This window comes from Trichechus manatus, unplaced genomic scaffold, assembly GCF_000243295.1.
Source record: "Trichechus manatus latirostris isolate Lorelei unplaced genomic scaffold, TriManLat1.0 scaffold00130, whole genome shotgun sequence".
Lineage (NCBI taxonomy): Eukaryota > Metazoa > Chordata > Mammalia > Sirenia > Trichechidae > Trichechus > Trichechus manatus.
In genome coordinates, this window is record NW_004444066.1 from 2,054,713 (window position 1) to 2,079,906 (window position 25,194).

A 25,194-nucleotide genomic window follows, 5' to 3' on the forward strand; every position below is an offset into this window, starting at 1 on the left:
CTCACTACACATCAACACTGTCCTTACTCAACCTTGGGTTTCCTATCACCAGCTTTCCTGTCCCCTTCTGCCTTCTAGCCCTTGTCCCTGGATTGCTGTGCCTCATTAGTCCTGTTTTGTTTTATGGGGCTGTCCAATCCCCAGCTGAACGGTGAACCTCGGAAGTGACTTCACCACTGAGCTAAAAGGGTGTCTGGGGGCCATAATCTTGGGGTTTCTCTAGTTTCCTTTAGGCTAGTAAATCTGGTCTTTTTTGTGTGTGTTAGAATTTTGTTCTATATCCTTCTCCAGCTCTGTCCAGAACCATCTGTTGTGATCCCGGTCAGAGCAGTCAGTGGTGGTAGCTGGGCACCATCTAGCTGTACTGGACTCAGTCTGGTGGAGGCCTTGGTAGCTGTGGTCCATTAGTCCTTTGGACTAATCTTTTCCTTGTATCCTGTCTCTTCATTTTCCCTTGCTCCCGAAGGGATGAGACCAGTGGAGTATCTTAGATGGCTGCTCACAGGCTTTTAAGACCCCAGACGCTACTCACCAAAGTAGAATGTAGAAATATTTATAAACTGTGTTGTGCCTATTGAGCTAGATGTTCCCAAGACCATGGTCCCCACAGCCCTCCACCCAGCAATTCAGTCCCTCAGGGAGTTTGGATATGTCTATGGAGCTTCCATGACCTTTCCTTGTACAAGTTGTGCTGGTTTCTCCAGTATTGTGTACTGTCTCACCTTCACCAAAGATACCACTTATCTAATATATGAAGTTTTTGAGGCTCTAATTCTGCTCTCCATTGTTTCTGCAGACTTTCAATCCATTGTGCTTTGTGGTTTCGTTTTTGTTTTGACTGTGAGTTGCTCATTTTCCTAATACTCTTTTCTGTGGGAATTCTTTAAGGCCTGGAGTAAAGTTGAGTTTTTCCAAAGAGGATTATTATATGTTTCTGCCATTTGCCAAGTGAGGGATCATTTGCTTTTAAATTCTCTGCTTGACTTTTTTTTTTTATTTGTTTGTTTGCACCAAATACGTAGCGTAGATATAGTCTATGAATCCATCTAAAGAATGGGTTATGGGTACATATTCTCATACAAGTTTTATTCTCCTCTACCCAATGCCAAAAAAGTTGAGACTGGCAAGTTTTCTTGCTGTTTTTTTCTGCATAGCTAGTTTATTTCTTATCTATCTCTACACTGAGAGCAAGATTTGGACATGGGTCTCAGCTTTATACAGGGGTCTACTCTCAGATTCCCACTTTGGTTAGGCTATAGGCCTTGCCTCCTGTTTTCCATGATCCATGTAGCCATCAAGGTAAAAGTTTAAGGTCTCCAGAATTTAACATAAATCATCAAGATGAAAGCTTGCATAGTCAGTCACTCTAGGATTCCTGCTTTTATTTTTGTTTTTGACCTCTGCAGTTTCCTTCTTTTCATGCTAGTGCAGTAGTGCATGTTAAAAGACTTGTAAAAAATATTTTATAGAGAATTTTAGACTTTTCAAATGATAAGGCTATTTAGGGTAACTAATTTTCATACTGCTGGAAACAAAAATTCTCTAATTTGTTTTCCTTCTGGGCAAGCTGACTTTGAAAATATGCAAGGAAAAAAATAGTCTATTTTTTTTCTTATAAGTCTCCATTGAAAGAAATTCTACAACCTCCCTGTAGTAGATTGTCAAAATGGTCACAAATTCTTTCTCCCTCAGCATTCACACCTTTGAAATGTGTTGCTGCAGATCTGACCATCAAAAGGCAGTCTATTTCCCCATAACCTTTAATCTGGGTTGGCCACTTGACTTGTTTTGGCCAGTGGGACATTAACAAGTATGACACAAGCTAAAGCTTGAAAAGCACTTGTTTATTGAAGCTTGCTCACTTATTGTACTTGGAACTCTGAGACCATCATGTGAATGAACCCAAGCTACACTACTGGAGGATGAGAAGCCATGTGGAAAGACTAGGTCAACAGCCTGTCAATTATTGTTGGCTGACCCACCAGCTAAATGCATAATATCATGACAAGGTCACTAGAGATCACCAGGACCAGCTCAAACTGCAAGAACTGTCCAGTCAAATGAGAGAATTATGAGCTAAATAAACAATTTTTTTAAAGCTATTAAGTTTTGGCTTAAGCAAAAGGTAACTGATATATCCCCTTAAGAATATAATTTTGAGTCTTAACCCAAACCGCCTTGTAACAATCTTACTCTCTTTATCCCTTGTTCTGCCTCAATTTTGGGGATGTAAAAATGGTGACTCACCAAGATACCAAGATACCCATACAAATCAATTTGCACTAAAGGGGCTTATGAATTCTCAATGTAAAATTTAAATCCTAGCAATTATAGTATATTCCATACATGCTTAGATAAACACATTGGGGAGATGAATATATAGTTTATTTTCTCACTGAAGAGTCCAGTTAGACAATGAGAAAAGAAGTCCAGGATTTTCTCAGTAGCAGGGAGAGTCAATCTCAGATACATGAGACTGAGGGTAGAAGCTGTTACTAATATGAAAAATCTGGGGGTTTCAATTGACCTTAAATTCAGTATCAGTCAACGGTATGAAGTGGTTCTTCAGGAAGTCAATTCAATATTAGTTACATTAACAGAAATGTCTTCTGTATTTGTCAGTACCTGAGAACTGTTATCTGCTTTGGGCAACATGCTTTAAGAAGGATAATGACAAACTAGAATAGGTTGAAGAGGAAGACTCCAGGGGGATGACACAAGCAGAAATCATTTCAGATGAGGCTCAGTTTGAGGAACTGCTATATAGTTTGGGGAAGACCTGACTACAAATATCTGAAGGGCAGTCATAGGGAAAAGCAGATTCAAAGTACTCGTCAAACTTGATAACAGGTGGAAATTACAGGTTTAGATCAAACATTTTCTAAACCCACAGGGCAATTCAACATCAGTGGCTGCTCTGTGGAGTGGGGAAGCCGAGAAGAAGTTCAAGAAGTGGAAGCTGGAGAGGTATTTGTCAGGAAAATTGTGGAAGGGAGTGTTTCTCTGCCTGGGCCAGAGGCCTCTTGGGGCTCTTTAAGCTGAGTCCCTCTGGCTTCCTGCTGCCACTTATCCTTCCTCTTTAGGAACTCTTAGCTTGGTTGAGTCTGGGACTCTATAAATAAGCCACAGGGAAACTGTAATGATTAGAAGTGACCCAACATCCATTTGGTCCCAAATTACAAACCTTACTAAAGTCACAATGTATCTTCTCCCCTGTTAACCTTAATCTTTGAGGATTGTGACACTGTTGTAGAATAGGTGCTCATCTCAAAGCCACACTAAATTTTAGCCAAGACAGCTTGTTCTTTCTTTAACTCTCATATTGATTTATAGGCACAAACCAGGAGTCTTTTTAGATGTAAAAGTTAAGCTTGCAGGGTTGACTTTTTCCCTCTGAGTCAGTACCTACCACTCTGAGATCACCAGGCTCCCTGTCGCCCTCAATATCCCAATGCCTACCTCACTCTAACCTCCCTCTTCACTCCACACTGCTTAAGGGAGAATTCTCATAAGAAGGAGCTCAGGAAAGTCTCTTTAGGCCTTTATAGATATCTCCACACTGCCTCTGTTTTTTCTTTCTGTCCCTGTGGCATGTCCTGGGGTGGGAGCATGGCCAGTAATCTGAGCAGGCAGTTTGAAACTGAGACCTCCTACCTTGACAGGTGAAGCATCTGATGTGGAAGTGGTTGTTGTGGACGCGAACAACTTCACCTTTGCATGTGTCTCCACATCGGTAGCATTGGATGACACTGGAGCTGCCCCGGGGATTGTAAGGGTTCTGCTGATAAGGTACTGCAGAAAGAAATGAAGAGATTAGCATCCAGAGGGGTCTAATTATTTAAAAAGTGTGCCATAAACTCTCACCATAATCTTGACCGAAAGAAAAAGCAGCAAGGGTGGAAATGATTAGCAAAGTACAATCAATACATCATCAGGTTGAGTATGCCACGCTAAGACAGCATTAAAAGGTGAGTGGTGTGAAGTTGTGAGTCCATATCCTCCTCGAGCAGGCAGAAACCTACGAGTGGGCATAATCTTTTCTTGCAACAATAGCGGTCAAATTTATGAATGAAAAAAAACAAAAGAGGAAGCAGAGCAGAGATGGGACTGTACTTATTTAAAAGTAAATGATCCAGAAATACTATTTCTTGGGTGATCTCTGGATCAAAATCAGGCACCAAACTTCTCAAAGGGAATTTGGGTCTTGCAGATTACTCATGGATCTCAAAGACATGGTGGCTGACCCTGTCTCCAACCAACCTTTGAGTTGAGAAAGTATGTTCCTCCTCTGGGTCTCAGTTTTCACATCTTTAAAATAAGGGTGGTCAACGGTAACGTGGACTTCCTACAAAAGATGCACTAAGGGAGGTCCTCTGGTTAAAGGAGGCTGACTAGGGAACTCATCTGAAGGCTGCGCTTGAATAGCACTTCCCATAAGACTGAGAAAATGTCAAGTGTGTATAATTAAGAAAAAGGGTTTGGTGGAGATTATGAAGGTGCTGAAGTGACTGGGGGTTAGAATGTGGTGGTCAGCACTTGATGATGTCCAACAGCTCTACTAGCCTATTGATCCTATTATCCTCTTGCTAAAACCCTCTCATGGCTACTTTTTCTAGATCTCCTTTATGATGTAATTTGCTTGGTCTTTCTAAATTCTGGTCATCTGGCATTTAATAATAATAGTCACCTGCTGAGAACACAAAGTCTCAGAGTTGGGAGGATACTAGCAGCTGTCTGGTCCACCCTCATTATGAGGCTGGGATAGCTTTGCCAGTGAAGAACCAAATCTCTTGTAGGCAACTCAGAGTGGCACTGGAGAGCGAATCATTCAGCTCCTCAATTCTCACTCAAATTTGAAGTAAAAGTCCAAAATCTTCTGCTCATACCCTGTTAGAAGAAGGCTCACTTTTGTCCTGGCCATTAAGTCAACCACTTGATTGAAAGGAAACTTGGTATCTACCACTTATATACATAGCCTTACTACCTAAATTCTGAATAAGCATATAAGTTAACTTGGAGCCCTGGTGGCGCAAGTGGTTAATAGCTTGGCTGCTAACCAAAAGGCTGGCAGTTCGAATCCACCAGCTGCTCCTTGGAAACCCTACAGGGAAGTTCTACTCTGTCCTGTATGGTGGCTAGGAGCAGAATTCACTCGACGGCAATGGTTTTTTTTTTTTTTTTTTTTTGCCTTGGGCTTATAGAAACCTTGCAGAACTTAGATAACCTAGTTCAGGGGTTCTTGACCTAGTGTGGCAGTTATTATCTGTTCATAGAAATTTGGATCTTTTCTTCCAGGCACAAGAAGATTGCACAGAGTGACTTGCTTGGCTGATGAAATGTGAATTGTAATTGTGTATGCCACTTCCAATTGGAAGCCTTACAAGCCAGTATTTGATCTGCCATATTGCCTTTCCCCTAACCCAGTAACTAGTGTGCCCTAGCCGGTGTACAGAATTCATGAGCTTGGATCCCTGAGTGAGGAGTCATGGAGCAGAGCTTCCAGCTAACCCATGATGAAGACGTACCATGAACAAGATAAAAAGTTCGTTGTCATAAGGCTCTAAGGCTTTTTGTTACTGCAGCATAACCTATACTATCCTGACAGATACACCTGGGATCTGATAATTCTAAATAACTACAAAATTTGGTGTGTATGTGCCATTATCCTATAGTTTTCTTCAGATTCTCAAAGAGGTCTATGATCTCCACAACTGTCTCATTCACGCTATCCTCTTTTTAAAGATGAGGAACAGTAAAGCAGACCTTCCAACTATCTCCCACTTACAGCTATCCTGAACCACAAGTATGACGTAGGGCAGAAAGCTGGTTGCTTAACTCTGAAACTGTTGCTCCTGATAATTTTGCTGTCTGAGGTGGGAAAATAATATACTTCCCACCACCTTTCGCTCATGGAGTTGATACTCATTATTCAAATCTTTTTTTCCTGTCTTAAATTTAAGACAAAAATTAAATGTTTGCTAGTTAACTAAATCATTAACTGGTTAAATGGGTTAATACATGCAAAGCATTTCAAAAAGTGCATTAAGTGCTCCATAAATGTTCACTGGTATCATGACCATAAAATCATCCCCACAGATCAGAGCAACCCTTCCCCATCCCACAAAATGTCCATAAATATTCTCTTTGGTCTTGTCTCCTTCTCTTTCTGATTCCTGCTCAGTGTCCCTTGGAAAATAGTTCACTCTTACCCCTCCCCCCAATTTGTGAGAAATGTGTGGACCCTGTTTATATGAGCAGTGTAGTGATCTACCATTGTCAAGGGAAACAAAAGCCGTGAGTCTGAAAATAAAATAAGAATGAATAGTATAATCATCACCATCAATGGTGAGAGCTCTTGAAAGTATCCCAGAGTCCCTTCAGGATCACTGTACAATTTTTCATCTACCTCTTCTAATTAAACCTGTTTTTGCTCAAGAACCAACTTCCGAGACCAATTTGACTTTTTTCCTAATTTGATTTTTCTGGTGAAATGGATTTGTGAGCATGGTCCTCAGTCAAAACTCAGTCTTTGAGACACTTAGATAAAAAGGCTTAAAATCAGAGGGGATGGATTGAGAAGATAGGTTTCCTGGAGCAGAAGTCCTGCTGGGTCCCCAGGCTGCTTCCTCTTGGGGCAAGGATACTGCTTAGGTGATGCTGAGTATGGCTGGAGTTCCAGAAATGCTTGATGTTTGTAAATAGTCCCATACACAGAAATGCACGCATTGTTGGTAGGAGTTCTTCCAGACTACTGATGTAAACTGTGATTATAAAAGGGCAGTGTATAGCAAGATGTGAGCGTTCAGACGTGGCAAGACCTTTCTTTATCCAGATACTGTCAGCAGGAACTCTGGGCGATTGAGGGAAGCTAAGCTATGTTACATTTGCTCCAACTCTGGGAGCCACCTCATTTCCAATAAGATTTTGTATCTTGGGCTAATTTAATTAGAAACTTAATCTAACTTTATTTTTTTGTGTGTGTAGGTGTGTACAAGGATCTCTGGTGTACAAGGACCTTGGCTGCTAACCGAAAGGTTGGTGGTTGGAACCCACCAGCCACTCCACAGGAGAAAGATGTGGTAGTCTGCTTTCGTAAAGATTATAGTCTTTGGCAAAGTCATAGAAGCTTCAGAGACATATCCCAACTCCCTGAGACTCTGAGTTACTGGGCTGAGGGCTGGGATCTTGGTATCGGAGGACATCTAGCTCAACTGGCATAATATAGTTTATAAAGAAAATGTTCTACATCCAACTGTGTTGAGTAGCGTCTGCTGTCTTAAAAGCGTGCGAACAACCATCTAAGATACATCTACTGGTCCCATTCTGGCTAGAGCAAAGGAGAATGAAGAAAACCAAATACATAAGGGAAAGATTAGTCCAAAGGACTAATGGACCACAAATACCATAATCTCTGCCAGACTGAGCCCAGAACAACTAGAAGGTGCCTGGCTACCACCACCGACTGCTCTGACAGGGATCACAATACAGAGTGCCGGACAAAGCAGGAGAAAAATGTAGAACAAAACTCAAATTCACAAAAAAGACCAGACTTGCTGTTCTGACAGAGACGGGAGAAATTCCAAGAGTAAGGCCCCCAGACACTCTTTTAACTCAGTACTGAAGTCTCTCTCAAGGTTCCCTGTTCTGCCAAAAACTAGACAGTCTGTTGGTGCAGTGGGTGAAGTGATCGACTGCTAACTTAAGGTTGGTGGTTCAAAACCACCGGTGGCTCCATGGGAGAGAGATGTGGCAGTCTGCTTCGGTAAGATTTACATCCTTGGAAACTCTAGGAGGTCGCTATGAGTCAGAATCGACTTGACAGCAGTGGGTTTGGTTTTACAGGGCAAACAAGAACATACATGAGGAACATGCTTTGTAGTTCAATCATGTATACGAGACTAAATGGACACATCAGTCCAAAAGCAAAGACGAGAAGGCAGGAAGGGACAGGAAAACTGGACGAATGGAACCAGGGAACGTGGGGTGCCAACACGTTGCAGTGTTGGCAACCAATGTCAAAAAACGATTTGTGTATTAATTGTTTAATGAGAAAAATGAATTTGCTCTGTCAACTTTCACCTAAAGCACACACACACAAACACACACAGATTACAGCCTTGGAAACCCTCTGGGGCAGTTCTACTCCGTTCTATAGGGTCGCTATGGGTCAGAATCAACTCCATGGCAACGGGTTTGGTTTCGTAGGTGTGTACAATAACTCAAAAATCAAAGATGGTGCTGTTGAGTCAATTCCGACTCATAAGGACCCTATAGGACGGAGTAGAACTGCCCCCATAGGGTTTTCAAGGCTGTAAATCTTTATGCAAGCAGACTGCTACATCTTTTTCCTGCAGAGCAGCTGGTGGGTTCAAACCACCAACCTTTCCGTTAGCAGTCAAATGCTTAACCACTGCTCCACAAGGGCTCCTTAGGTGTGTACGGAGGAGTGTCATTTCTTCCCACCAATCCATAACCCACCTGAAACACTAAAATTTTATTGTTAATTTTCTGCTGCTGATTATTTCCACTATTTTTTTTTTAATCTCAAAAAGTACTGGGGTTCAGTCACATGATTTATAACATGTGTCTTATAGGCAAATGCTTTTTGAATTCCAAACTAACTTACACGTGAGTTTTTGAACTGCCTTATATATTAGGAACTGCCTTGAGAATAACCCTTAGAGCAGTCATAAGCCTCAAAGGACATTAGCTCTGTTCACTCAGGAAATAATCCATCAAGTTACAAAGTTTGGGCATATGAATCATGTAATATATTTCTAAAACACAGGCAGGGAACCCCTGACTTCTATTTAATGCCATTTGACCAACAGGAGGCCTCCAGGAGAGACATTCCCAGTTGTTAGCCCTTAAAGAGTGCTGTCCAATAGAACTTTCTGAGCCAATGGAAATATTCTATATCTACTATCTGTAGTAGCCCAATAGAATAGTCATTAGCCACATGTGGCTACTGGACACTTGAAACATGGTTAGTGAGACTGAGGAACTGAATTTTTAATTTTATTCAGATACATTTAAATCTAAATAGCCACTTATGGCTAGTAGCTATCATACTGGACAGTGTAGCTTTATAGTTTTAAAAATGGAACACTAGGCACTGAGGCTGGGGAAAAAGAAATTAAACCTGGGTGAATCCTAGTCATATAGAAATAACATGTACAAATTATTTCAGGAATACCAGCACAGATTTAAATTATTCCTTTTATCCCTGAAGGCTTTTAAAGTTGTACTTAAAAAAGATTTTGCAATAGGAACCAATTGCACACATATTCACCCATCCTGGATTTTATCTGAAAACAAAAGATTCTGAACAGTTTATTAAGTAGTGATTTTAAAAATATCACAGTTTTCCAGGCACTGCAAGTCTGAACAATTCTAATCTTTTCAAGAATAAAAGCAAAAAAAATCAGTTGGCAGCGGCTGTCGTCATAATTTTTAGAGACAAAAAATCAGCTGGTCAATGCCTCTGAGATGAAAAATTAAGGGACTGAAACATTAAACCCTCTTTTATATGCACACTAAATCTTTAGGGTTCTATAGAGAACATACATCTTAATTCCACAACTAGATTTGCAACAAAAGCTCTCCTCAAATGCTACAAAGATAATTTAAAATTGTTGGAGCAAAACAACATATTGGACTGGGAGAGGTGACTGACTTTCTGATAAGCTAAAAGCAGCATATGAGCCGGACTTTATTGTGTTGTTGGCCTGTGACTCATGGGGACCCCATGCACAACGAGATTGGACAGTTGTAATCCATAGGGTTTTTATTGGCTGATTTTTTGGAAGAGGATCACCAGCCCTTTCTTCCTAGTGTCTGGATGCTCTGCTGAAACCTGTTCAGCATCACAGTAACATGCAAGCCTCCACTGACAGATGGGCGGCAGCTGCGCGTGAGGTGCATTGGCCAGGAATCGAACCTAAACCTCCTGCACGGAAGGCAAGAATTCTACCATTGAGCCACCACTGAGCACTTGAATGTAGCAGGAAACGAATTCATCATCGAATCCCTCTCTCTATTGTTCTTTCTCTCTGATAGACAGCGTTGGGGTAACCTAGGTTCCAATTCCCTGTCTGCTGTTACCTAGTTTTATAATCTTGGGCAAGTCATCTAACTTCTCTGGCCTCAATTCTCTCCTTAGTCACCAAGAAGAACTGGATAGAATGGTTTATAAAATTCTCTCCTATTAAAGAATGATTCTGCCTTTGTGTGCCCTTTCCCTCAGCACTCCCTTCTCTCCATTAAACTGGTCCTGCTTTTAAACAAGCCTGTCTTTTATGTTATCAGATTTATCAGTCTCTTTTAAAGCAGATAATGGCATGGTTCCTCTCTCATAAACAACACGGCCTAAGTTACATTCCTTTTACTGAGGTAGTGCCAGTGCAATTTTTTTTTTCCCTTTCCTGAGGCTCACTTGACCTTGTAGATAAAAATGTTTCCACATTCGAAGATAGTTGTCTTTAAAAAAGTCTTTAAAAGGTAGGCGCACCTATGCTATGCTGGGGGATAATTAAAAGAGTGACAAAACTAACTTAGAGACAGCATAACAACTGTGACTAATTGGCTGGAAGTGTAATAAAAACAGTGCAGCTTCTGGTTGAAAAGCGAAACATCAAGCAGAGAACAACTGGTTCAGCAATGAGCTCGCAACAGCCCGGGCACCAGGAAAATGGAGCCGACGACCCAGAGCAGCAGCTGCCACATTTCAGTTTCCCCACAGCTTCATTAGAGCACAAAGTACTCTGAGGGTGTTCACAGGCGTTCCCTAAATACTGCAGAGGAGATCCAAGTGTGGCTTCAGGCATTTCACAGGTAGAAAACTGTCTGCCTGAAAAGGTTAAGGTAGATCTGCATATGAGAGTATCTGGTAGTTCACAAACAGTGGTGTAAATTGTTAAGCTCTTGACTACTAACCAAAAGGCTGAAGATTTGAACCAACCCAGAGGCACCTCGGAAGAAAGGCCTGGAGATCTGCTTCTGAAAGGTCACAGCAGATCTGAAACCAAAAGGACACAGTTTTCTCTGCAACACGTGGGGTTGCCATGAGTTGGAGTCTTTCTACAGCAAGTGGTTAGTAGTCTCCAAAAGGCCCTTGGGCTTGATTTCAGAGTGGAAACAGCCCTTGGCACTGATCCCTTTCCTATAGTAAGATCCCAGAGTCTTGGGATTCCTACACTGAAAGGGTGAGAAGCACACAGCACAGAGGTTGAGTGTGGACTCTGGAGTCAGGTGGCCTGGGCTTGGGTCCCAGCCCTGCCACCCACAGACTGTGTGCCTTTGAGCAAGCTACCTAATCTCCCAGGCCTCAATTTCCTAATCTCAGTTTCCTAGTGGGAATAACTCAGGTCACTTGTGAGTATTAAATAAGTTATATAAAATACATTGCTTGGTATATAACTTGGACTCAATAAATATAAGCAGCAATTAATATTAAAGGATCTCAAAACCCAAGTATCTCTACCTCCAACCAAATACAAAAAATTTTTCTAAATTATGCCTATCAGCTTGCCCCTGAGCTTTGTTCCAACATTTCTCAAATCCATTTTTGGACAAGTCCAGCAAAGGTTTTCCTGTTACGCCTCCCTGCTGACTGTCACAGAAAAAAAAAAACAAAAACTCTTGAATTCAGACCGTTTGCCACCTTGAGCAACCTCTTCTTTCTTCCCCCTCCCCCCGTCCCCCGGGCTCTCTTTGTTTATGGGTTTCTGTGGGCCGCAGCGGTGGGTGGCTGACATGCTTTTGATATATCCAGCAGAGGAATGTGTGAATTGGGTGTTTCCTGTTGTGGGAATGAGAGGCTATGATCTATGTTATCCTGGGGTGGTGTATTTTGGGCAAATCTGCTGTTTCCAGGGGGATGTGTTAGTGATGTTTATGGTGTGTGCTTATTTTGTTTTCTGAAAACTCTGATAGGGAGATTGTTAGAACTGCTCTTGGCAACATTGTCATGTATGTGTCATCTCATTGTGCAATTACATCTATGTCAAATGGGTGAGTACCTGGAATCAGACCTTAAGAGCAGAAGGGCTGGTAGGTTATCCACACCCACTAGATTGTGACCGAGGGATATGTCCTGTTTACCACGGCACTCTCAGTGCCAGACATGTAAGACACACACACACACACACACACACCCACCTAAACCAGTTATCACTGAGTCCATTCTAACTCAGGGCAACCCCGTGTGTTGCAGGGTAGAACCGTGCTCCAGGGCCTGGAAATCTTTTACACAAGGAGTGGATGAATAAACTTGGAATTTTCATTTTTAAAAAAGACGATTCACCGAGCACATAATAATTACCTTCAAATATATGAGGTATAAAACATTCAGAAGACTTGAGGTGTGTAGGGGGTGGAGATTTATGACCAGACACCTCCAGTTTCCTCTCTTCTCCCCAGGAGAAACCAGTATGGAAGGAGTTTCTCTCTTCAGTGTCCCCTGCCACTCCTCACCAATAGAGGAAAGGAGGAAAAAGAGGCCTAGATAGATGTAGCTCCAGGCCTGGCAGGCCCCTCCTTTTGGAGCTGGTGGGGAGTTCTCTCTGCCCCTACACGATGTGGTCGATCCACTCACTGGAATGGCTGCTCTGCCCTACACCAATGTCAGTCCAGTTCAAAGCTCCAGTTTTATTCACAGTAATGTTGACCTTGCAGTGATATCTGACCTCTACGTATATTTCCAGTTGGTTCAAAAAAAAAAAGAACTGTGCTCCATACAGTATTCAAAGCTGTGACCTTTCAGAAATAGATCACCAGGACTTTCTTCTGAGGCACCTCTGGGTGGGTTTGAACTGCCAACCTTTTTGTTAGTAGTTGAATGCTTAATCTTTTGTGTCACCCAGGGACTCCAGGCATGCAATAAGTGCTCAATAAGTACTTGTTGAATGAATGAATGAGTGAATCTGGTCCTAGGGTTTCATTTAACAGGTGAGGTAACTGGGGCCCAGAAAGGAGAATGGATTGTCCTAAGCTGACACAGCAAGTTATAATTGCATTGTGCACAATGCTCTCAGTTCCAGGAAAACAGATGAAAGAGAGGGCAAACCTAGAGGGCAAGCCAGGCTGGCACAGAGGTTCAGGGCCATGGAAGGGTAGGGAGGGGATTCACAAAGACTTGTTGTTGGTGTTAGGCGCTGTTGAGTTGGTTTCGACTCATAGCGACACTATGTACAACCGACGAAACACTGCCCAGTCCTGCACCATCCTCACAATCATTGCTATGTTTGAGCCCAATGTTGCAGCCACTGTGTCAATCCATCTTGTTAAGGGTCTTCTTCTTCTATGCTGATCCTCCACTTTACCAAGCACGATGTCCTTCTCCAGAGACTGATCCCTCCTGATAACATGTCCAAAGTACATGAGATGAAGACTCACCATCCTTGCTTCTAAAGAGCATTCTGGCTGTACTTCTTCCAAGACTGATCAGTTTCTTTTTCTGGCAGCCCATGTTATATTCAATATTCTTTGCCAACACCATAATTCAAAGGCATCAGTTCTTCTTCGGTCTTCATTATTCATTGTCCAGTTTTCACATGCATATGAGGCGATTGAAGATACCATCCATGGCTTGGGTCAGGTGCATCTTAGTCCTCAAAGTGACATCTTTGCTTTTCAACACTTTCAAGAGGTCTTTTGCAGCAGATTTGCCCAATGCAATACGTCATTTGATTTCTTGACTGCTGCTTCTGTGGGTGTTGATTGTAGATCCAAGCAATTTACATATGGCATCTCATTGAGTTTTCATAATTCAAGAGGGGATACTATTATTATCCCTATTTTACGGATGAGGAAATTGAGGCCTAGAAAGCTCAGGTCACTTGTCCAAGGTCACACAGTTAATAAAAGGCAAAGGCAGAATCTGACTCCAGGGCCTCTGCTCTCACCACTAGGCAATACTTCCTGCCACGGAAACGTGCTAACAGTGGTTTCCTCTGGGGAGGGAGTAGGGTGGGGAAAGGCTAAAAGGGGCATCTAATTTTTCCTTCCAACAGTAATCATTCATTGTCCAGCTGATTAATCTTATCTATCTATCTATCTACCTACCTACCTACCTATCCGTCTATCTAACTACCTGGATCCTGGTGGGGGATGCAAGTGGTTTGCGATTGGCTGCTGACCTAAAACGTGGTGGTTCAAACCCACCCCACAGCACCGTGGAAGAAAGGCCTGGCGATCTGCTTCCATGAAGATTGTCGTTGTTGTGTGCCTTCATAAAGATTATAGTCAAGAAAACCCTATGGAGCAGTTCTACTCTGTAACACATGGGGTCACCATGAGTTGGAGGCCAACTCGATGTCAGCTAACAACATCCATCCATCCATCCATCTATCCATCCATTCAACCATCCACGTACCTATTTTTTAAAGATTTAAAAGTAATGATTGGAGGGCAGACCAAGAACCTGGGAACAGCAATTCAGCATCTATGGCAGACGCTTAAGAAGCCGTGACTCCTGCTCACAGGCCAGGGGATGTCAGCCTTGTGCAGCTTCCCTGGCATGGGCAGGTAGAGTCTGACAGGCATGCGTGCTAGGTCCCTGAGACAGCAGACTCTGCAGGTGCTGGCAGCTGCACAGGGCAAAGTTATGAGGCCTCTGGGAAGCCCTAGGTCTCTCCACAGATGGCCCAGGCCTGGCCATACTTTCCCATGTCAGCAGGTCAGTAACAGAGTCTGTCGCCTCAAGAGGATATTATAAAGCCTTTGCTGCAACAGAAACTCCTGCCCAGCCTCTTCATCAGCATGTCCCATGGCCCTGGCGTGTAGCTGGCAACGTGGCCGCCTTCTTCCAAAGTGTGTTGTCAGTACACACGTCAGAATGACACGCTCTTAACCAACAGCAGCTGCACACACAGCTACGGCAGAAAGGATTTGGGTGAGACCTACAGGCGCCCTTCTCCAGTGAAGAGGCCCAAAACTGTAGTCCACAAAATCAGGACTTTTATAAATTTTTTATAATTGATTTTATTTTTTGTTGTTGTTGCTGAAAATATACACAGCAGAACATACACCAATTCAACGATTTCTGCATGTACAATTCAGTGACCTTGATTACATTCTTTGAGTGTAACTTTATTTTTTATTACTCAACTTAGTTTCTATTTCAAAATAAGCAAAAAGTATAAGGAGCCCTGGTGGCACAATGGTTAAGTGCTTGGCTGGTAACTGAAAGGTTAGGGGTTCGAACCTACCCAGTGGCTCTGTGAGAGAAAGACCTGGCAAACTGCCCTGTGGATTATAGCCAAGAAGACCCTATGCGGAGGTTCTATTCTGTCACACAGGGTTGCTATGAGTTGAAATCAACTTCAGGGCACCTAACAACAAGTTTCAGCTAGTTTTCCTCCCTCCCCCAAAACCTTCTCCCTCCATCCCCTGCCTCCAGCCCTGTGCCTTTCACCGTGATGGTGTCCACAGGCTCAACCCAGAAGGCCAGGCACAGGACCTCTTTCTACAGGACTCAAATATATCTGTGTTCTCAGTTCTTCCCTGAGATTCTCCTCCCCACCCCTGGGCCAGGGAATCATTTTTTGTTAGTTGCGGATAAAGGAGCCCTTTCTGCTCTCTCTAATTTATGTTTCTCCAGAATATTTAACTTTGTAAGGAACACTTCCTGTTCTTCTAAGGGCACAGGCTTTTGAAATTCAAAAGCCAGGAAGCGATCCCTTTTGTCTCTGCCTTCCGCTGCCCCATCCCAGCCCCTGGGCTTTGCTGACTGGGTAGAGGGAAGGCGCAAGAGGGGTGGGTGAAAGAAATGCTGGGAAAACACAAATTAATATTTCAGAAATATCATCTTGCTACCCTTGGTCATGGGATTTTAAGAATATGATATAAAGAGCAGTATAAGAATGGGTTAGAAATAGACAAGATTTGATGAAAAAGGGCAAAAAAATTCCTACAGTGTCTGCCAGCCTTGGTGTTTTTCCCACTTTGGAGTGGACTTCTGTCAATCAGCACCGACTCTCTGGTCACTGCTGATGCCCTCCCTGTCAGGGGCACTGAGGAGCCTGTAAAAATAGCTATAACCAGCTAACATTCATTGAGCAATTACCGTGTGCCAGGCACTGTGCTAAGCGTCTCATATGCACCATCTCATTTAATTCTCACAACAGCCCCATGAGACGGATACATTACAACCCTTATCTGGTATCTTGGGGGAATTTGAGCACAGAGAGGTTAATTAATTTGCCTAAAACCACATCCCAATCACTAGAAAAGGACATCAAAGTTGGTAAAGTACAGTGTCAGCAAAAACGAGGGAAACCTTCAATGAGATGGATTGACACAACAGCCGCAACGATGGACTCAAACATACCAAGGACTGTGACAACGGCGCAGAACTGGGCAATGTTTTGTTCTGTCATACATAAGGTCACCATGAATCGGAGCCGACTTGACAGCAACTAATAACAACAATGCAAAGTCACACTGCACTTAAGGGTTACAGCGAGGATTCCGACAGGTATCAGTAGGTCTAGGGTAGGCTCAACTTCCTCATCTCTCCTTGCTCTCCTATGGGGCGTTCCTAGCAGGGCAGGAATTATCTGGCCATTGAGGCCTGCCCAAGCATTCTCAACAGATAGAATGGGGTTGCTTTGCACTGGGGACCTCACGCCTCTCTTTCCAGCATCTCTGCAACTTATCTGACGAATACTATTTAGGTTTAGTCTGGGACCCTTGAAACCATGCTGGAATTAGAGGAACTTCAGGAAGCCACCAATTGTCTTCGTGTTATGAGTGACTCAGTCCCTTGGCCTCTTGGCCAGAGGTTTTAATACTTATACAATGTTTGCTTCCTGAGACTTTGGCAGGCCATCAAGCTCTGATATATTGTGGGGAAATCGAAGGAACATGGGCTGTCAACCAGGCTCCCCTGACTCACAGGTTTTCAGTATCAGAGTGCAGGGGGTATAGAAAATATCTAGTTTAGAGGTTTCCAAAATTTTTATTTAATCTAGAAGCCCTTTCCTGAAATGAAATAATGAAATGGCTTTTGCGTTATAGTGGTTCTGTGGCAAACCACGCAGGGAATGCAAATATTCGCTGACCTGGTGGTTCTTCAGTGAAATCCCCTAGACCAGGGGTTGCTCGCACTGGATATGGCTCCCAGACGTGTTTGATTTCGGCTGTTTGGTGTTTGTGTTTAAACCGCTACAGATCACCATGGTTCCCAACTCTTCCTTTTGCCTTGCCCGTAGCCAGCTTCTCTCCTGCCCTGCTAGGCGCTGAGAGGCATTTGGGTTGTGATTCCGCTTAGAGTCCAGACAGATGGAGGCAGAGCTGCTGTGACTGAAGTGGGGGTAGGGGTCTGGAGTGCCACCTACTTGTAGAGCCCTCCCATCCAATGCAGCCTCTAGGGTGCCCACGATCTCATCCCCATTTCGGCCAAAGGCTGCACTGAGGTACAGAGAGGGGAGGAACTCATCAGGATCCCCACCATGCCGGACACACCGGGACTAGCAGGAAACATCAGGAAAATGCCATATTTGCATATGGGGACATTTTGCCTGAGTGTTGGCCAAAATGAGTCTAGGCCACGCAAGTCAGGGAATTCCTGAAGTAATTTGAAGTACCTCAATTCTCACAGGGCGGAGGTCTCCAGAGAACCCCTCTTTACTGTCTAAAGTGCTTGTCCCATTGCCCAAAGTTCTGCAGGACTCCTCTTGATGGCCTCCATAGTCATCCGCTCACTAGAAGCTTGTCATGGATTGCATTATGTCCCCCCAAAAATGTGTGTATCAGTTTGGCTAGGATATGATTCCCAGTATTGTATCATTGTCTACCATTTTGTAATCTGATGTGATTTCCTTATGTGTTGTAAACCCTATCACTATCATGTAATAAGTTGAATTAGTGGCAGTTATACTGATGAGGTCTACAAGATTAGATAGTATCTTAAGTCAATCTCTTTTGAGATGTAAAAGAGAGAAGCGAGCAGAGAGACATAGGGACCTCATACCATCAAGAAAGCAGCGCCAGTCTTTTGGACCTGAGGTGCCTGCGCTGAGATGCTCCCAGACCATGGGAAGATTGATGGCATGGACCTTCCTCCAGACCCAACAGAGAAAGCCTTTCCTTGGAGCTGATGCCCTGAATTTGGACTTGTAGCCTACGGGACTGTGAGAGAATGAACTTCTCTTTGATAAAGCAATCCACGTGTGGTATTTCTGTTATAGCAGCACTAGATGACTAAGACAAAGCTCACTGGGAATTATTTCACCACCACGAGAAAGCCACCGCACAGAAATCTAACCTGTGAGTCAGGCCCTCCGTTCCTCAGGGCTGTGAGGATGGCTTTACCGTCACTCCACTACCTTTCTTCTTCCTTTCTCCTCTGTCCTGTTACGATTTCTGTCTGGTTCTTCCCTGTGACAGAGGACCTGTTCCTTCTAGTCCTTGCTCTGCATTAACTTTTTGAGAGGCCTCAGGCAGGTCATGCCGCCTCTCTGGGACCTCTGTTTTCCCATCTGTAAAGTAAAAGGGTGCATTCTGGGATCTCTCAGTTGCGTTTCAGATCTATTACTCTATGCATACTAAACTCTGGTTGCAAAACAAAATGCTGTCAGGGGCCAGGCAGGTAGTGTAAATGGCAAAATTGACCCAAGGGTACCAAATGGGAGAAACTTGCCCACCTAAAGGGAAAAGCAGCTACTGGGCTCCAGGGAATTACTGTCACCTAAAAGCACTTCCAAGGAGCCCTGGTGGCACAATGGTTAAGCGTTCGGCTGCTAGCTGAAAGGTCAGTGGTTTGAACACACTAGCCACTCCATGGGAGAAAGATGTGGCAATCTGCTCCTATAAAGATGTATAACCTTGGAAAACCCATGGGGCAGTTCTATTCTGTCCTATAGGGTCACTAGGAGTTGGAGTTGACTTGATGGCAGGCAACAGGTTTGAGTTTGTTTTTTTTGCTAAAAGCACTTCCAGGGACAACTGAGATCTACCTGTGGGCCACCAGTTTGGAATCTCTGTGTCTAGACAGATAGATAGCTACAAAGTCATTTTAAATTACCGTCAAAGAGAAGTCATATGCTTGCCATATGCCTGCAGAAGTTGGAAGAATAGACAACTCCTATACTGAAATGAGGTCTTGCAGAGCCCCAGGCTGGACAAGGGAGAGCCACGTAAGCGTGTCACGCGCAAGGTCTTGGTGACATTACTCAGGGGCAGGCAGTGGTTTCAAACTTTTTGATCATGACTCACTGGAAGAAATTAATTTTGCACACTTGACTCAATACATAAATAAGTGAAACAAGTTGCACTAAACAAAACTTATTCTTAGCACACAGGACGTGCACTAATATTTTTGCTATTCCATTCTATTTCATTACTTTACACCATGTTATAAAAACGTTGTGCTTACTGTGTGTCATAGATTGAATTGTGTCCCCCCAAAATAGCGGTCAACTTGGCTAGGTCATGATTCCCAGTATTGTATGATTGTCTACCATTTTGTCATCTGATGTGATTTCCCTATGTGTTGTAAATCCTATCACTACGATGTAATGAGATGGATTACTGGCAGTTATATTGATGACATCTACAAGATTAGATAGTGTCTTAAGCCAATCTCTTTCAAGATATAAAAGAGAGAAGCGAGCAGAGAGACATGGGGACCTCATACCGCCAAGAAAGCAGCACCAGGAGCAGAGTGCATCCTTTGGACCTGGGGTCCCTGTGCCTGAGGAGCTCCTCGACCAGGGGAAGATTGATGACAGGGACCTTCCTCCAGAGATGACAGAGAGAGAAAGTCATCCCCTGGAGCTGACACCCTGAATTTGGACTTGTAACCTACTAGACTGTGAGAGAATAAATTTCTTTGTTAAAGTCATCCACTTGTGGTATAACTGGCTGGCTTTAACAACAACAAGAACAAATGAAGATAAAATATGTGGAGACATAAAGGTAAGATAAACACATTTCCTGCTTTAAAGAAAATTCCAGGACAGAGTAGAGGAACTGTGTTTTATTATATCTCTAATGCTAAACCCAGTGCCAGGTCCCAGTAGGCACTTGATTCATACTTGTCAAATGAATGAATGAATGAAATATATCCCCAAATAGTTACACTCTAAGGTAGAACTTGGTGAAGGACTCAGAGAGGTCCAGAGATGCTGTGATAAGATTTACAGGAATTATTTATGGTTGGGAAGGAAAGGTGAGAGAAAGAGAAAAACTGGGGAAAACACCATGGAGAGAGGGCAGTTACATATTTTTTAGTAGGTCACTGGTACGTGATATGTGAGACTAAAAAGTGAAGACGTGGTGAGTCACTAAGAAAAAGAGGAGAATAAGACCGAAAGATAAAGAATACACTTTCCTTTGAGATAAAAGGATTTCTAAAAACAAAGATCCTCCCTAAAAAATCAAGGAGCAAAAGTAGTCTTTATTTTACCTTTAGGAAACAAAGCATCAGTTTCAACATGAGAATATGTTTACTCTTTGTGAGCATCAGCAAGTAGTTTGCAATTTTTGTTTGGCCCATGCATAATGCCCTGCAAACAGCTTTTTATCCGTAACTACAGCGGACATCTGTTGTTTTGCCTGTTCAGCATCTGTTTGCTGCTTCTTCTGGCAATAGAGCCTCTTTTTCCTGTGGGAAACCCATTCCTTTGGGTTTGGGTGGGGCCGATCCTTTCCCAGCACAGGGGCCAATCAGAGACCCCAACCCCCTCTCCACTGGACGGGCAGGCCCATGATCTAGCCATTTTTGGGGTTTTTCTACAGGAGCTCTTGCAGAAGCCACGTGAATTGCTAAGCCAGGAGGAGGGAGTCTGGCGCCCCGGTGCCATCTTCCCCCCTACGCTGAGAGAGCCTATTAGAGAGGGAGAGAGACTGAACAGATCCCTGAATGCATCGTTTGAGTCTGTTGATCCAGATGGGCCTGAAACCATTGCACTTTTGAACTTCCCATTATATGAGCCAACATAGTACATTCCCTTTCTTTTAAGATATGCATTAGTTTTGGGGCCCTGGTGGCAAAGTGGTTAAGAGCTGTGGCTGTTAACCGAAAGGTTGGCAGTTCAAATCCTTGGAAACCCTATGGGGCAGCTCTACTCTGTCCTATGGGGCTGCTATGAGTCAGAATCGACTCGACGGCAACAGGTCTGAGGGAGTTAGCTTCAGTTGAGGTTTTATCACTTGCACCCAACTAACTCATGTCCCTAAAGAATTAGTTTTCCATCTAAATCCAAATCTGTCTTTAATTTAAATTAAACAAATATTTCAGGACCACTTCTTGTTGGACTCAATTGAGGATACAATGACGAACAAGGTAGACATGGTCCCTGTCCTCATTTGGCTCATACTCCACTGGGGAAAATGGTGGGAAAAGCGCTGTGAGAGAGGAAGAAGAGTATTGTGGCAGAAATAGTTTTTGCCTTCCCAGCAGCCATTCCTCCCTTCTTCTGGTAACAGGACTTCTCTCTCCTGGGGAAATCATTTTTATTTACCCTCTCCTGAGCAGCTACGTCTTTCAGGAAAGGTTGTGACCCTTCCCAGACCTGAGGAGTCCCTGAGTGGTGCAAACGGTTAAGTGTGTGGTTCAAACCCACCCGGAGGTGCCTCAGAAGAAAGGCCTGGTAATCTGCTTCTGAAAGGCCACAGCCATGAAAACCCTAGAGAACACATTTCTACTCTGCAAGACATGGGGTCTCCATGAGTTGGAATTGACTCAGTGCTAACTGGTTTTTTTTTTTTTTTTTTTTTAATAGTGGAGGGAATCTTGATGGGTAAAAACTGATCCTAGTAATATCCCTCCTGATTTAGGCAAGGATATGTGATACATTTGTGGCCAATGAGATATGAGGGGAGGTCTGTTGAGGGGAGGGTGTCCTGGGGAGGCTTTCTTCCATCTTCTCTGCCTGTGGAGGTTGTCGTGCACACGTGTCTTAGTTTCTAAGTGCTGCTGTAACAGAAATATCACGAGTGAGTGACTTTAAAGAATAGAAATTTATTTTCTCACAGTTTAGGAGGCTAGAAGTCTAAATTCAGGGCATAGCTCTAGGGCAAGGTCCTTCTTTGCTTATTTCAGCTTCTAGTAGCCCGCAATCCTTGGAGTTCCTGGGCTTGCAGATTCATCTGTCTCCATTGTCCGTCTTCAGATAGTCTGTCTTTCCCGTTAGGGCTCGCTTGTCTCTTGTCTATGCTGCTCAGAAGTGATTGGGTTTGGGACATACTCTACACTGATTGGGACTCATTAACATAACAAAGTAAACACTATTCCCAAATGAGATTACATCCATGGGGTTAGGATTCCAACGCATATTTTGGGAGGATTCAATTCCATTCATAATAACGTGATGCTAGAACTGCAGCTGCGTGTCCATGATGATCTCTGAGGGAAGGCAGCCTAAGAGAGAAAGAGTCTGGGTGCTTGATGATGACGCTGAGGCACTGCATTCGCCTCCCATGGAACTGTCCCTCTCCAGACTTCCTGTTATGTAAAATAAACAGGTTGTGGATTGTTTAAGCCACTGGTAGTTGGGGTCTGTCACTTGTTGCTGCCAGCAGTCTACGGAACCAAGGATGCCATTAGGGGAGTACCTAAGCAGACAGGAGAGCCTTCTTGGAGCAACGCTGAAGATGAACAAAGTTAGTCAGGTGAGTGAGGGTGAGATGAAGTGGTCATGTACGGTGGAAGCGAGCGGTAGAAGTGAAACCGGAACAACTTCCTTCAAGGTGTTTTTTGTTGCATGGGCGTTTCTCAAAGGGCTCAGCTGACCTCCTGCTTCAGAATCACCTGAGGTGGGATGGGGGTAGGGGGGTGTGGGCTGTTCAAAGGCCCCTTCCTGGGCCCCATGCCAGACCTACTGAATCAGAATTTACATTTTATATAACTTTCCCTGGAGATTCTTTTGTTCATTAAAGGTTGAGACCCCTCAAGTTAGTGACCAGAAGAAGATCCACAAAATCTTCGGCATTGAGATGAGAATTTTAGAAATATTAATATCCTGTACTAATGTGTATCAAAGTGCTGTCATCAGGTAATGTGCCAAAATCCTTCTGAGTACCATAAAGTATATTTCTCCAATGTGGTTGCCAACCTTCACAAATGTTTAAAAAAGCCAATTGGCGTTGAAATACCATCCTAATAAAGCTAGGTTAAACACATTAATTCATTCAGCCCTAGCAGATGGTATTTCTTTCCTAAAGTCGTCATTTCTTTTAGGAAGAGCTGTCTTTGGTCTGTTATTAGAGCCATCTTCTGTCAGGCATTGGTGAACAACACAGGCAGCTATATTTGTATTGGCAGACAGATGAATGAAGGTGTTTTCCCTCACTCTATAGTGTACTCAGGAGCCATGGTGGTACAGTGGTTAAGAGCTCAGCTGCTAACCAAAAGGTTGGCAGTTCAAATCCACCAGCCGCTCCTTGGAAAACCTATGGGGCAGTTCTGCTCTGTCCTATAGGGTTGCTATGAGTTGGAATCGACTTGATGGCAATGGGTTTTTTTAATAGTGTACTCAAAGAGTCCCTAAGTGGCACAAATGGTTAAGTGTGTGGTTAAACCTGTTGCTGTTGAGTTGATTCTGACTCATAGCAACCCTATAGGACAGAGCAGAACTGCCCCATAGGGTTTCCAAGGCTGTAATCTTTATGGAAGCAGACTGCCACATCTTTCATCTGTGGAGTGGCTGGTGGGTTCAAACTGCAGAACTTCTGGTTAGCAGATGAGAGCTTAACCACCACTGTGCCAGGGTTCCTTAAGTGTGTGGCTGCTAACCGAAAAGTTGGTGGTTCAAATTCACCCAGAGGTGCCTTGGAAGAAAGGCCTGGTGATCTGCTTCTGAAAGGTCACAGCCATGAAAACCCTGTGAAGCACAGTTCTACTCTGTAACACATTGGGCCTCCATGAGTTGGAATAGACTCAATGGCAACTAGTTGTTTTTTCAGAGTGTATTCTGATGTATCATCTACCTTGAGGTCTCAGATTCAGCTTGTGATGGTGTCACTTCTCCAAACCAAGGTCATTATTCCTTCAACATGCTGAATGAAGCTATAGTTCACCCTTAGTGCCCTCATCCCACCCCCACAGTCTGTCCATTACCCAGCCATATAGATGGAAACCCTTACATAGCTCTCCAACTTAGCCTCTTCTCTCCATCTCCCATCCAAGCCACAGCATCTGACACATAGACTACCACGTAGCCTTTCCACCACCCCTCTTTTCTAGATCAGTGGTTCTCATCCCCTTCACCCCCGCCTGAAGAAGTCAATTGGCAATATCTGGAGACATTTCTGGTTGTCACAACTGGGATGTGTGTAGGTATGTGATTATGGCATCTAGTAGGTAGAGGCCAGGGATGCTTCTAAATATCCTAAAATGCACAGGAAATCACCCCCTACCCCAAATAAAGAATTACTTGGTCTAAGATGTTAATAGCGATGACGCTGAGAAAACCTGCTCTAGATGGATCCCGTATATCCCACAGATGTCAGTTCAAAGGTCTTTTACTGACTTCCCTGAACAGTACAAACTCAACTGTTATTGGTTTCATAGTCCTGGTACTATCCTTTTATTGCATTTTCCAGTATTCGTGATTACTTGCTTAATCTCTGCTTTGATTTGCAATATGGCAAATGTTGATAGATACAGCTCCAAGCTCAATGAGGAAATGGATGGTATCTATTGAGCTCCCCTCTCTAGTCCTGATGTCAAGCATAGTATCTGACACATAGGTTCACAATAAACATTTTTTAAATAAATGAACCAACTGTGGACTTCTGGGCAACATGGCACTACAGTCAGAAGCACCATGCCATCCCTCCTCAGCAAAGATCAGAAAAACTAAGTCAAACAGTCACATGTCAATCTTGAAACCCTAACCATCAAATGAAGAGATAAAGAACTCAGTCAAGCACCAAATGGAATAAGAAACTGACCAAGAACAGAGCACGAGGAGAGATGCATGCAGAGGTCCCCTATCAGCTACTGCAGCACGGGTCCGCCATCTTGGACACCTATCGGAGATCAGTGAACAGGACGTACGAGAAAGTAGCTTTACGGAGCTTCCAGCAGGAGACAGAACAACCAGTAACCCACGATATAGGCTTTCCCACCCCCAACTCTTCTTCACCCCCATTTAGCCTCCTCTGCTTCCTGCAGCCACAGTGTATTGGCTGGGAAGCATGAGCTTCCCCCCAGTGCTGCTTGGATTCCACCTGCCCGCACTGGCC

The 25,194-nt window shown here is 43.6% G+C and overlaps 1 protein-coding gene across 6 annotated transcripts in view; it reads right to left on the reverse strand.

Moving 5' to 3' along the window:
* ABLIM3 (actin binding LIM protein family member 3) overlaps positions 1 to 25,194 on the reverse strand; it is a 134,265-nt gene that overhangs the window by 78,163 nt on the left and 30,908 nt on the right. For all 6 annotated transcript variants that reach the window (XM_023739161.1, XM_023739160.1, XM_023739159.1 and 3 more), the window contains one exon: positions 3,655 to 3,792. In XM_023739161.1, coding sequence (XP_023594929.1) covers positions 3,655 to 3,792 — 138 coding nt within the window. The remainder of the gene's footprint in view (positions 1 to 3,654; positions 3,793 to 25,194) is intronic.